Below are 14,776 nucleotides of genomic sequence, written 5' to 3'. Positions count from 1 at the left end.
TAAGTGAAATAGAATTTGTGATAAAACTTTAGATTTGGAGTTATTAAGTTTTGTTTATTGGATATATTGCACTTTTTTTTATGTAAAAAAAAAAAAAAAATAGGCTGCATTCATTTTACAAATTTACACGTTTAGAACAGTTTTTCGTACAATTCTTCATAATTGTAAGAAAAACTGAAATAATAAACATAATTGTAAGAATAAACAAAACATTTCTTTTTAATTAAAACAAAAACCAACGTGGCACAGTTTTTACTCTACGACTCAAGAGTTTATATGTGTTATTTATATGTGTTATTTTAAAACTTGTGGATAGTTTCCCTTTGAAGAACAAACCTTATTTGTTTTAAATTAATTAAAAATCAAATAATAATATCAAAATTTTAAAAAATATATAAAAACATACAGGTAAAAATTGATAAATATATTTATTCTATAATTTACTACATAAATATCTAAATAATTATTTAAAATAATTATGCCTTTATTTAAATAACTGAACAAATTTGATTTGGCGAAAGCTGAAAACTGTACTCAACTAAATCTAACAAAAATCTTCCCAAGATTTCGGCAAAGTTTTTCTGCAAATAAAAACCAAATATAGAATAATAAAAATGTCAAAACAAAATTAATTTTTTCTTTATGTAACCATTAAAATATGAAGTTTACAATAAATTTTAAATTTACATAAATAAGGTTACATAAAATAACAACAATAAATAATATGTTTAAAGCAATATAATGTACAAATAACTATAATAAATGAATTATAACAAATAAAAAACAAAGGCAAGAATAATTATAATATAGTTATTAATTATAACAATAAATATAAAAATAATATTTGCAAAAATAATTATAACAAAAAAGCTACTAACATTCAGAATCCTATAATATTTTAATACTTAAACGGCGGCCAATAAAACCACGTTAATAAGAGAAAGAGTCGTAGCACTTTTTTTAATAATAAAATGTGAAAGAAAGTGTATACAAATTTTTAAACTTATTTAAAGTTTAAACATGTAATGTTAAAAATTATATTGAGTTCTACAGTTTTACATGAAAACTGCATTGCAGCAATATTTTCTTAATTTTGATTTGTAGGATTTATTTGTCGTTTTATAAAGTCATACCGTTTTTTTGTTTATTAAATGTTACAATAATAGTGTACAACATGCCTAAGAGGCTAAAGTAGTTGGCTCGCTACGCTTCTAAAGTGATTCGCCGGGGTTCAAATTCTTTTTCTTGAATATTTAGTTTTTTTATCTTTTCCAATTTTCTCGTAAGTAGCGGTTTGCGCAACGGCTACAAAAGCGTTTGAAATTTTTTAATGTTAATAATATTATTATTAATTTTTTTTTCATAACTTTAAATGGTAGGTAATATGTATAGTTTTTTTCTGTCTGTCACCATGTCTCTCTCTCTATATCACCATGTCTCTCTCTATATTGTCTGTCCCCCACGTCTCTCTCTCTATATCACCACGTCTCTCTCTCTATATTTTTTTCTACCGCTTATTATAAAATATTGAACTATAGAAATGTTCGGTGTAGAACCGACTAACCAAGACCCGTAGGGGTCTTGGTTGTATAGTGGGGTATATAGTGTACTGGTTGGGGTGTATAGTGAGGAGGTCTTGCAAAAAATTGGGATGGCGGAGGCCTGTGAACAAAAAGCCCTAAAACGCTTGCCTCCCCCCTTCCCTGCCCATATGTGAGGGCAATATGTAGTAAAATTTTCAACTTTACCATCTAAAACTAAATTTAAATTTATCGACAGATTTTAATTTTTGTAGAAAAATAGCGTAAATTACAAAATTTATGACCATGAAAATTTTCAGACCCCCCCCCCCCAAAAAAAAAAAACGTGTCACTAGGGTCTCAAAATCTTCCAAATTTTACCGCTAGGTTTTGCTAAAATGAAAAGCTTCTTAAATTAGCAAAAGGGCACAAAATTTGCTGTCCCCCCCCCCCATTAAAGGGTATGTGTAGCCTACCTTCGGCACTGGGTTTTAGTCTTTGTTTTCAATATTACTGATCTCGCGTAAGACTCGTTTTTTACTTACCAAAGAGGGAAATAAACGTCCGTCTTAAGTATAGTTTATTTTTATTTGATTCGTTATTAAAACAAAAAAAAAGTTCGATATGGATTTCTCCGGGAATCAAACTCGGGTCTCCGCCGTCGATTTCCTACACATTAACCTCTCGACCAAGCACACACACCAATACAGTGTAATTTAAATTCATTGAAATTAATATTTGTATATATATATATATATATATATATATATATATATATATATATATATATATATATATATATATATATATATATATATATATATATATATATATATATATATATATATATATATATATATATATAAAGACATTTAAATATATATATACAAATATTAAAATGGGACTTAAAAGTACGCATGGCAACAGGAGGGAAGGGGGGTCAAATTTCAAAATTTTTGGCGTACGTACTTTATGGACGACCCCTTATGACAATAAATTATATAACCATTATAAAGTTATGACGATAACCATTATAAAGTTATGACAATAAATAAATTATGTAATAATTATTAATTATGACGATAAATAGATTGTATAACCATTTTGAAAAATATTATGACAATGAATAAATTATGAAAACATTAAATATATAATTAAATAAGTTCTATTTTGTAAACTGGAATTACTATTTAAGAAATACTTAATACTGATCAAAGTGATTTAATATTCGTGTTAACATTTTTACCTAACTTACTTTTAAGAGGGGAATTTAACCACTAAAATGCGATGAAAAGAAAATAGTACTTTTTATGTTCCTAATAAACATATTTAAAAATTATTTTAAATTTTTTCATTAGGAAACAAAGTTATTTAGAAAGCACACATTTACTTATAATAAATTCACTAATGTATAACAACTCAACAAAACGTAACAAATGAATTTATTGCATGTAGTATTACTTGATGCTGGATTTTTATCATTTTTTAAAAACTTGTAAAAAGCGTAAGGTATTGAAACCCTCACCATCAGGTGACAATCATAGCTTGGTGACAATGCAGTTTGGTGAAAAAAATTGGTCAAAACACTATACTTGAAAAATTTATTAGAATCATGTTATTTATCTATAAGTACTTAGTTTTTTTTCTTTTCAAAAACCATGTTGACGTGATTAAGATTGTAGATAGTGATACTAAAGCTGTAGAGTTTTATCACCGAGGTGACAGTAGTAGTTATCACCGATCAAAATAGTGGTTATCATTAAAATTATAAATAAACTTGAAATTATTTCAATTTTATGGTTAAAAATTAAATTAATAATAAAAAAATTGTTTTAGTGTGTTGTAATATGTAAACAACGTATCCATCATATCCATCAAAAAAAATTTTATTTCATATTACCTATATTATTATATTAACTATATTACAAAAATATGTTTTATATATAAATATGTTTTATAATACCTATTTACATATATCGCTGTAGAATATAGTAAAATAATCTCTATAGCAAAAAAGTTTTTTTCGAAATAAAAAATAATATTTTTAAAAAGTTCTAATTATTCTGCAATTGTGAAAAGTTTTAGTGACTCATAGTGAACTTATGTTATAGCATTGGTAAAAGAAAATTTCTTTTAAAAAGTATATTAACCAAAATATCAAAAAAGCAGAATATAATTTTTCTATTTCTTGTTCATTCTAATAGATAACAGTTCATGGCTTAAGAGAACTTAATCTGACTATGATTGATTGAAATTCGGACGATTTTAAATTGAGTTTTCTCAAAAACCACTTACTCAATTCTAATGATTTTTTTTTAATGAAGCATAAATAACTTTATGTGCTTATATTCAATTAAAAAACATAAATTAAAAAACATAAATGACCAACTTTATTCTGTTCAGACCTATCAAAAAGTAATGAATTGGTATAAAAAAAATGGAATCAATGTTGTTCAACTAAACTGTCCTGAGCTGCAAATCGTTGAACCTTACTGGGTAATATTGAAAGAAATACTGAGGAAAAGAGGCAAATGAGCAAATAGTGTTAAAAAATTCTGAAATTTATGGATTTAACTGAGATCTACAGATTAATGGTACAAAAAAAGTGATGCAAAGTCAATTTGTAGATTTAATGAGGGGTACTTTACAAAATATTAAATTACTTGCATACCATAAAGTTAAGACTTTTTTTTGTTGAAATAAAAACTGATTATGCACACATCATTAAAAAAAAATATAGCTAGATTTAAGTAGTTTTTGAAAAAACATAAAATTGTCCAAACTTCAACAAATCATAATGGTATCAAAAAGTTTTTATCTTCAATTTTTTAACCTCAACTTAAGTTTATTTCTTTTATGTTAACACTTTAAAGTAATCTGCAATAAATATCAAAAAGTAACAAAATATAAAAGCTTGTTAAATAAAGAAGTTTTTGATAATATTACATATTTATATGTACACAAATTAATTTAACCACCTTAATTGGGTCAGTGTTTAGGCAAAAATATAGTATAACAAAAAATATTGATTAACAGAAGAGAAAAATTTATTTGATTTTTTTATAGCTTATAAAAAATAATGGTTAAATAAAAAAAAACTCATAATGGTTTATTAAAGAAACTCAAGAGTTAACTTTTAATGAATTTACATTAATTTTCAAAACTCATTTGAGGACAGTTTTTAAACCACAATGCCTCAACAATTTTAAAAGTTTTATCTAAAAAAAACTTATACTGCCTAGTTGAAGTTGACATAATACATCCGGACATTTTGAAGTATCTTGACATAATACATCCGGACATTTTGAAGTATTTTGACATAATACATCCGGACATTTTGAAGTATCTTGACATAATACATCCGGACATTTTGAAACATCTTGAAATCATAGAGAAACATCTTGAAATCATAAAGAATAATATTGCCACAAAGGCAGATAACAAACTAATATAGCTGTTGCTGATATAATTAATAGATTCAAAAAAACTGATGAAGCACATACATTACAGTGATGCAAAAATAATTTAAGGAAGTTGATGATCAAAGTAAAGCTGTAGAAATGAAAGGTCTAGTATGGAAACTGAAACAATCAAAAGAAATAAGGGAAAACAGTACAATGGCTCAAGAAATATTGGTTCTGAAACTATTATATACATACCAGAGAAAAGAAAAAGAGATCCTGCAGTTAAAAAAAAAGAGCTTAAATAAAAAAACAAAGTCTTTAGAACCATTATGTTAAAACTATTTCAACAGCAACAACAAACAGGAAATAGTAAAATGCAGCAACAATCAACAATGCTGGAAGTTATAAAACAACTTTCCAGAGAATAAATGACATTTATTTGAAAAATAACTTCAGTTTATTAATAAAAAGCACTGTTGCTTTCAAATTCAAATAATAACACAGGCCAACAAAATTTTACTTTTGCAATTTTTTTTGAATTCAATATGTTTTTCTTATAGTATTCCTCATTCTGATTTCAAATATGCAATCCTTTTTTTTCTATCACGTCAAGTTTTAAAGATATCAGGGTTCAAATCCCGAATATTTGGGGTAAAACCCCTAATATTGTCAAAAAAAAACTACTTCAAAATTATGTCAACATGGGTCTCAGAAGTAGCATTTTTTTACAAAGATTTTAAAAATAATATTTGTTTGTAATAAAAATGAATATTTTTAATTTTATTGGTGAAAAACATTTTTTTTAGATTTTAATACTTTTTAGCATTTTTTATTTTTTTTTGCCAATAAATTTTAAATAAAAATGCTTTTGTTTTTTAAAATCTCTGTAAAAAAAAAAGCTTTTTTTGAGACCAAGGTTGACATACCTTTGAAGAAGTTTTTTTTGACAATATTAAGGATTTTACTCCAAATATTAGGGATTTTAACCCTAATATTTTTAAAACTTGACATGATAGGGAAAAAAAAGGATTGCAAATCAAAATGAGGAATACTATAACAAAAACATTTTGTATGCAAAAAAAAAAGAACAAAAGTAAAATTTTGTTAGCCTATGTAATTAATATTGAATTAACATATAACCATATGAATTAACTTTTGCTTATTGTACTTTTTATTTTGTACAAAATATTCTTCAAATGTAGGTGGGTTTAAAAATGTAGGTGAGTTTAAAAATGTAGGTGGGTTAATAGCAAAATAATTAGATGTCAGTGAACTATATAAACAATTTTTAGCATTATTTAGTAAGGCAAAAACTATGTACAGCATTTACAGCAATTTTTTGTTTGTTTAAATCTAAAAATTTTAGTTCAAGATATCTCCAAATAACCATTCAACCCTCATTTTTTTATTCCATTTTTGTTGTTGCGGGGTTAACATTACACCTTTAAATCCTGTTTGCAAATGCACTCTGAGAGGATATGTAGAGTCACCATAAATAAATAAAATGTTTCCTGCAGTATCAAATGAGCTCTGTCCTAATAAATTTAATAAATTGGAGTCAGCAGCTGTTAGTTATAAATCCATTTTGAGCAACAACAGATTGAAACTTTAAACTGTGTATTTTTTTATGTCCATTGTAAACTACTGATTTTTTCCTTGTTTAGTGATTGACCTAACAATGCCATCAATAAATCCCCAGCAGTTTGTGAGAGGAGCCCTTTTTGCAATGGACAGCAATAGAAAAAATCTCAAGATTTTGCGGAGAAAAGCAGTTTTATAAAGTGTTGTAAATAATTGAATCCAGCACTCATAAAGAAAGTTTAAAACTTGGTTTATAACCATTCTTAACTGTGAAATCGTCCAAAACAGGGTATCTTATCAAGTAGTCTACATGGGTATGAAAACAGTTTTAAAAACATACAGTACATCTATTGAAGTAACTTTCAATCCGTTATAACATACCAACTCTTGAGGCAGTTAAAGACTTTGACTAGATGATATTAATTCTAAAAAATATAAATTCAGTTTTACATTCATTATTGATAGCAGACTCTAAACAGAATTGCCTATAACTCCAAAAAGTTAAATCTATATTTTCAGATATATTTAATCTGTGCAATAATAAGAATTCCTCATCATCAATGCTGTTTAAACTTAGGGAAGTAATAAACTATTTCTAACAATTCTTAATGGAGATTAAGATTAATGGAGATTAATTGTTATTTTATCAGATTATTGTTGCTTTTTGTAATGGAAATTTGTAAGTCAATTTAAATCAAAATGGCAACTTAAAACAAAACGGCAACAAATGCCAACAAGTTACAACTGCTCAACCCAGACCTTTAACATCTCCATTACACTTGCAGTTTTCATATTATAAGCTCTTAATTACACACATAATTTAACACATTCTAGTTGAATACAATTTTATTTTTTAGTTGAATACATTTTTATAATTATTATCAAGTAACTAAATAAAGTGTTTTTTCTATGGGGAAAAAAAAAAAAGAAAAAAGCGGTAAGAAAAAAACAAAGAAAAAAGACAAAAAAACTTTAATTAACTTACTTCTTTCTTAAGAATTAGTTCCAACTTTTCACGAATATCATTTTCTTTGTGCAAAGTTGGAAACTATATAAAAAAATAAAATAAATCAACACATTTTGCTAGAAAACTTTATAAAAATTTAACAGCAGAACTCTATTAAACTATTTTTATTATTTGCTAAGTGAAACACTACTAAAACAGATATAAAAGTTTTTAATTCATTGAAACTAAGAACTACTCACCTCTTCTGAGGGTGCAACCATAAATTGTTGTAGATCAGATATAGACATATTTAGTATAGAACATGCAAGATCATGTGCCTTGCTCATTGGACCATCTACTTGTGCATCCTGAGTCCCACTAGATAACTTACGAGTAGATTCTGAGTAAGATCGATAGCTGTGAATTTGTGTTAGTATTGATTCAGTAAATATCTAAATTATAATTTCGAGAAATTTTAATTAAGGAACCTATCCTTAAATAAAATATTTTGTAATTAAGGTATATATTCTGTAATTAATGTGTATATTCTGTAACTAATGTATTCCTAATTAAGATACCTATTCCCAATTTAGATAATATTCTAGGATAAATAAATTCTTGATTAAAGTATAAATAGGAACAATTTTAAAAACTAATAAATTTGGAACTCAAGTTTAACTTTATTTTGACTATATTGAAAAATAAAATTTCATTCTTTTTTTGAATGAAATTACTAATATAATAATATCTCTTCCTGGCCATCAATTATAAATACCTAAATAAAAACTAAAATGTGCTATTTTAAAAATTTGAAGAACTGAGGATTTTTTTCTGTCAAACAAGAACATCAGGAAGACACAAGGATGAAATTAGTATAATACCATAATGCTTATTTTTAAAAAAATAAAGCTTATCAACATTTTAATTATTTTATAGGAGACTTGTAGAATTAATTGTATTAAATTATTACATTGTTATAAAGTATGAAAACCTATTCTTTTTAGATAATTAAAAAAAAAACATCAAACCATGCAATCTATGTCTGCAAAACACTTAGGAAACCTGTATATTTTTGAATCATTGAGACAAAAGAGCTATTAACTGTCTAAATTTATAACTTGAGTTTGTCTCAACTTGTGATCTTAGTGTTAATGGTTATTTTCCTTTAATTTGCAAAGACTACAATAGTCACATGCTTGGCCTGGGCATTTACATTCGTAAGAATTCACCCATTTGTCGGGAAACTAGGTTTGAGCCCAAAGAATCTATCAGCAAAACAATTCTCCAGAAAAAAGATGTCTGTTTACTATTGCTAGAAACCATTGTAAAAAGGTTTTGTCTATTGCCAAAGCCTGCTTTTCTCAGGTCATAAAATCTTGTATTTATACAAACCAGTTATTTCACCTCTCTTGTATGGTTCAGATTTCTTCAACTCACCTAAAGACAAGCTGAATTGTTTGCTATAAACCTTTCATCAATATCATGTCTTAATTCCACTAGTTTCATTCTACCTGATATAGCCAACTAACAAGTTGATCCATTGCTTGACATTCGTATTACTTCAGCTTCTGTATCTAAAGCGATTTCCTGCTTAGACTCCTCTACAGCTTGTGGTCCAGACTGCATACCTGTTATAATTTTGCAGAAGTGTTCTCCAGAGCTGTCGCCCTTCAATGATGCTCTTTCTCTTTTTAGACAAGGTGCAAAAACAAATTGTAAACATAGTTGGATCTGCTCTTGCAGCCAACCTTCAACCATTATTATATCATCATAATGTTGCTTCTCTTTTTCTTTTATAAAAATACCATAATGGGCACTGCTCTAAAGAGCTAGCATCTCTTGTGCCATCTACTAAAATTCATTCTCATGTTACTCGTCATTCAATTAAGTCTCATCCTTTTACTGGGACTGTTCGTAAGTGCTCCAAAAATTCTTATTCATCTATTTTTCCCCCTCAAACATAAGTTGGAATTCGCTTCCTTCATCTTGTTTTCTGAGTTCATATAATTTGCAGTCTTTTAAGCCGTGTGCCAATCGTTATCTTGCTTTAAAAACTTCATCTTTTCTCTTCCAGTAACTTCCAACTCTAATAGTGGTTGCTTGCAGCCTTGTTGGAAGTAAATACATCAAAAAATATATATATACATGTAATGCAAATATACCTTTTGCAATATCTGAATTTATATGTGCGAGAATTATGGATAACCAAGGAATAATTTCATTTTAAAACCAGGTTTAGGTATTTAACAGACTGAGATATCCAATAAGATAAAAAAAAGTATATAAACTTTTAAACAAAAGAATTCTTTTAATCAATATATTCATTTTTAATTTGTTAAAGATACATAAAACTCAGTCAATCCAATTAAGTTAGTTAAATATTTCTAAATTTTTACAAGAATTAAAAAGCATGCAGAGGAATTAAAGAATTTTAAAACTTTTGTTATACTGTTAAGAGCAGCTTTTGGAGTAAAAATGTTCTGTTGAATGTCCTCTGCAATGTCCTTTGATGTTGAATGTCCTTTCATGTTGAATGTCCTAGAAAAACTAGTTGAACAAAAAAAGAACCAAATTTCAAGAGAAGAAATAAATTATTTCATATTTTAAAAAGCTGGAAGCATAATAAATATCCTGCAACATTTGAACATACATAATATTTCTAAACTTTTAAACTCTTAATTAAAACAATTTTGTGGTAATTTAATAATATCCATAATGTAATCCTTAAATGTGAAAATAAAATAAAAAGAATTTAATGACCTCACAAATCAAATCTTTTTACACATTCTTATTCATCATAACTCTTTTTACATAAGTATTTGATATCAAAAGAAGAGCTTTAATAAAGTATTTATTGATATTATCACAAGAACTTTTGCTAATAAATTACAAACAAACCTTAATAGCCTTCTTCAGTTCATTGATATTTATAGTTGAGTTTTCACAGCGAGCTGAAAGAATTTGATTAGTTTCATCGTATAACTTTTGCTGACTTTTTAAATGTTGGAATGCAGACTTCTCCATTTCATTTATAGCTAGTTCTGCTTGCTTGCAAAGGTGTTGACTTTCCTCTAATAAGTGACTCTATTTAAAAAAAAGTCAGTACCATATTATTGAATAGTATCAGTAGCTGTTTATCATTAACACAAAATAAAAAAAAATTCAAATAACACTTTTCTTAAAAATGATTGTTGTAAACACTTTAAATAAAGTAAAATTATTACATTATTTAATTATAATTATAACAATAACTATTATAAAACACATTAAAAGTTTATTTTAAATAATAACATAGCAAGTATACAAAATATTTTGGGTTTACATTATTGCCTAAAGTCAAAAAAATAATAGCATAAGAAATTATAGTTTACCTTGTTTTGAAGTTCAAGTTTACATTCAGCCAAACTAGCACGCAAAGTGGATATTTCTTTAGTAAATGCATTTTTCTTTTCTTTCAAAGTTTCAGCCTAAAATCAGTTTTCAGTGAAATTCATTTAAATGATACAACATACAAAAAATCATTTGAAAAAATTAATCATACATATAACTTGCTTTTCTTTTCGAGTTCATTAGCTTCTTTTAACTGTTCTTTTAAATGATCCTAGTAGCAAGACAAGTCAGATTAACAAAATATTTATTAGTGAGATTACTAGAAAATCTTTGAACTTTTCCAGTATCTCAAGTTAACTGAAAAATATCTAGGCCATTGTAACAGCTTAAGATAAAAAAAAGTTGAAAAGGTAAAAGAAAAAAATATTTCTGACAGTGTCTGAGGTTGGAAAAAAATTGTCAACCTCAGAAACTGATGATAGCTAGATATCACATTATAGAACTTGAAGCCATAATTTAACCAAACTTTTCAACCTGTGGTAGGGAATGTACCATTTCTTTGAACTTAATCTCTGCCAGAAAAACTAGGATTTTGCTTCAATAATCTGGTCATCACCTGTTGTTTTCTGTTAGGTGTGCAGTATTTACCAGTGACAGTGTTGATGCTTCAGGTCATCAAAAAAAATTTGAATAGATAATTATTATGAACTATTACAAAGGTTATATAGGCCAATATGGTTAAAAGTTGCCATGGTTGCATAGCTTATGTGATCAGGTTTTGAATACTTATATATATATATATATATATATATATATATATATATATATATATATATATATATATATATATATATATATATATATATATATATATATATATATATATATATATATATATATATACATATATATATACATGTACAAATTGTGTTGATCTATTCTACATAAAAAACCTTATTTTAAAAACAAATAAGTTGAAAAGCAGTAGACAAGACAATTAAGACAGTGGAAGCATTGAATCTAGTAAAATTAAACAATGTAAATTTTAACTCTGATAAAAGTTATTTACTGCAAACAACTATCGCAATACTGTCGACATTCCTAAATTAATGAATGGAAACCCTCTCACTGAGCCCTCTTGTTTATGTCTTCTTGGATTATCATTTACTACTGACCTTTTATGGAAACCATATATACAATTGATTGCTAAATTAGTATTTTCTAGGGTTGCTTCCCTTTATCATGCTTGCCATTTTCTTACCCCTGATTCCATTCTCTATCTCAACAAATCTCTTATTTGTACCTATATGGAATACTGTTATCATATTTAGGCTGGTTTTTCTAATTATGGTCTTTCTTTTCTTGACAAATACTATCATGATTGCTACTCAAAGGAGTTATCATCTCTAATAATCAACTAAAACTCATTCTCTCTTGACTCACCATTCTACTAAGACTCATTTGATTACTGTATCTGTCCCTACATGGTCTAAAAAATTTTGTTCGCCTAGTTTTTTTCCCCGCACTTCAACCCAATGGAACTCTCTCCTATCTTCGTGTTTTCCTGACTCATACAACCTATAGTTTTTAGTATTTGCTAAAGTTGCTTCCCTTTATCATGCTTACCATTTTCTTACCCCTTAAAAGTTTAAAAGTTAATACTTTTTGTGATGCTTTTACTGGTACGAGTAGCTTCAAGTCTTCTTGAAGCTACTCGTGCCAGTAAAAGCATCACAAAAAGTATTAACTTTTAAGCATTTCTTTTACATTTTCCTTTACAAGTATCAGTGAAGAGACGATTAGTTCAGTGGAAGAATGGTTGGTATCGCTGATGGGCCCTCCCCCCTCCTCCCAATGTTTGGTATAGCTGATGGGTGTATAAGTGAATAAAAAAATAATTTGACTTACGCACTTGACACTATATTCTTTGTTTTCTTTTTTTAAGGTAATATTCTTCTCTTTTAATTCAGATACAATGTCTTTCTTCTGATTCAAGTTTTTCTCAAACATAGCAATTCTTTTTTAGTAAAAAAGAAATTAACTTTTAAAATTACATGCAGTACTTTACACTTTTAAGTAAAAAATAAATTTACTTTTAAAATTACATGTAGTAATTTACATTTTTTTATAAAAAAGAAATTAACTTTTAATATAACATATAGTACTTTACATTTTTTAATAAAAAAGAAATTTACTTTCAAAATTATATGCAGTACTTTACATTTTGAAAAAAAAATCTTACTTTTCTTGATCAATTTTTAATTTCTCTGTCAGCATATCATTTTCTTGTTTGGTTGTTTTGGCATGAAATGAATGCTTTGAACATTCTTCTGTACATATTCGTAATTTGTTCTCCATTACTTTTAATGCAGCAGCAGAACTTTTTGAATTTATGCTTTCTCTTTGTTGTTCTTCTAAAATTGTGTTTAACTCGCGAGTGCAATTTTCCAAATCAATGTTTCTAGCCTAAATTTAAATGTTGTTTATATTTAAAAAAATTATTTAAATATTTTCTTTTACTCATCATAAGTGAAATAAGACCTTCAGAATCACTTAAGATTTTCTGAATTACTTGTAAATATTCTTTAGATACTTGTAACTTTTGAAGTGTGGTTACAAGCTCCTCTTTTAACTTTATATTTGAAGACTCCAATTCTAACACAAGTTTATTCAAAGAGTTCTTTGATTCTCGAAGTTGAAATACCTTAAATAAAATTGTATAAAAATTATCAATGACACACATTTATACCACAGACACATTATATCAAAGGACATTTAAAAAAATGTCAGTAACAATCATCAATGACGCTATAATATAGTAAGATACACATTGTTAGATTGTGGTATCATTTATAATATGTCTAATTTTCAAAGTCTGTTAATTCAAGAAAATATTTTACCAGCCTCCAACAAATATTAAAAGACTCTTGCGTATACAATGAAAAGTATTCTGCATAACATTCCATGATAATTTAATAATTATTTTTGAAACTATTTTGGTTTATTTATATTTTATTTATATTATAAAATATAACAGAGCTATTTAAAAAAATTAATAAACAATAAAGATATATAAAAAAAACCAACATATAACAATCAAGAACACTTAATCAACAAACATTTTTTTACATTCAAAAATACTGAATTATTTTTCAACTAATAACTAGTCACCAATAAAGCCATATTATTTTATTAAAATAATATAAGTGTTTTTTAGTGACCAAAACAAAAACATTGGGCTTGAAACAACAACATTGTGCTTGAAGCAACAATATTGCGCTTGATGCAACAACATTGTTGCATCAAGCACAACATTGAAGCAACAACATTGTGTTTGAAACAAAATAGAAACAATGTAAATTTAATGTAAAAAAGCGTTAGGAGATTATTAAAATATACCAATATATTATAGTTTGTGATTTGCAATATCAATAAAAACCTGATTTTCAAGTGATAAAACTCTTTTCTTTAAACTTCGATTTTCATGATTTTCAGTGTTATATGAGACAAGATTTTTTGCATCATCACTTTTCTTTTTTTTATTTTTTTCTTCATTTTCAACAATCAAAACAAAATCTGTTTGCGTTTCTTTTCTCAAACTTTTTTCCTTAAATGTTTGCGTGCTAATACTACAACTAATTTTACTTGGTGATTGATTTGTAACAACTCTGTCATTATAAACAAACTCTATAACTTCATTCATTCTTTTAAAAAGCTCTTCTTCCTTAAAAAGTTCATTAGTTTGAGTAGAAGATGTAACAGTTGACTTGATACACTTGTTTAGTTCAGAAGTTACAGATGCTAATTTTATGCTTAATGAACTAATAGATAAACAATAAATTATATTTTGTTTTATTGTAATTAAAAACAATTTTAATTGAAAATAGTAAAAACGTTTCTGTTATGAAAATGTTTCTGTTATACCTGATTTCATCATTTTTGGCATCACTTGCTGCTTTCATTTTAAACATTTCTTCTTTTAAACCATTTAACTA

The 14,776-nt window shown here is 26.5% G+C and overlaps 1 protein-coding gene across 3 annotated transcripts in view; it reads right to left on the bottom strand.

The window, feature by feature from the left end:
• Window positions 1–409: 409 nt before the first annotated feature.
• The window catches only part of LOC101239598 (centlein), a 55,586-nt gene continuing 41,219 nt past the window's right edge, over window positions 410–14,776 (bottom strand). For all 3 annotated transcript variants that reach the window (XM_065807616.1, XM_065807617.1, XM_065807618.1), the window contains 11 exons: window positions 14,706–14,773; window positions 14,221–14,602; window positions 13,354–13,485; window positions 13,024–13,247; window positions 12,690–12,798; window positions 10,993–11,052; window positions 10,823–10,918; window positions 10,350–10,535; window positions 7,712–7,903; window positions 7,491–7,553; window positions 410–581 (listed from right to left, as the gene is read on the bottom strand). In XM_065807616.1, the coding sequence (XP_065663688.1) occupies window positions 489–581; window positions 7,491–7,553; window positions 7,712–7,903; window positions 10,350–10,535; window positions 10,823–10,918; window positions 10,993–11,052; window positions 12,690–12,798; window positions 13,024–13,247; window positions 13,354–13,485; window positions 14,221–14,602; window positions 14,706–14,773 (1,605 nt within the window). In that variant the 3' untranslated portion in view covers window positions 410–488. The remainder of the gene's footprint in view (window positions 582–7,490; window positions 7,554–7,711; window positions 7,904–10,349; window positions 10,536–10,822; window positions 10,919–10,992; window positions 11,053–12,689; window positions 12,799–13,023; window positions 13,248–13,353; window positions 13,486–14,220; window positions 14,603–14,705; window positions 14,774–14,776) is intronic.

Source organism: Hydra vulgaris, chromosome 10 (assembly GCF_038396675.1).
Source record: "Hydra vulgaris chromosome 10, alternate assembly HydraT2T_AEP".
NCBI classification, from domain to species: Eukaryota; Metazoa; Cnidaria; class Hydrozoa; order Anthoathecata; family Hydridae; genus Hydra; species Hydra vulgaris.
This window is presented reverse-complemented; position numbering and strand designations above follow the sequence as displayed.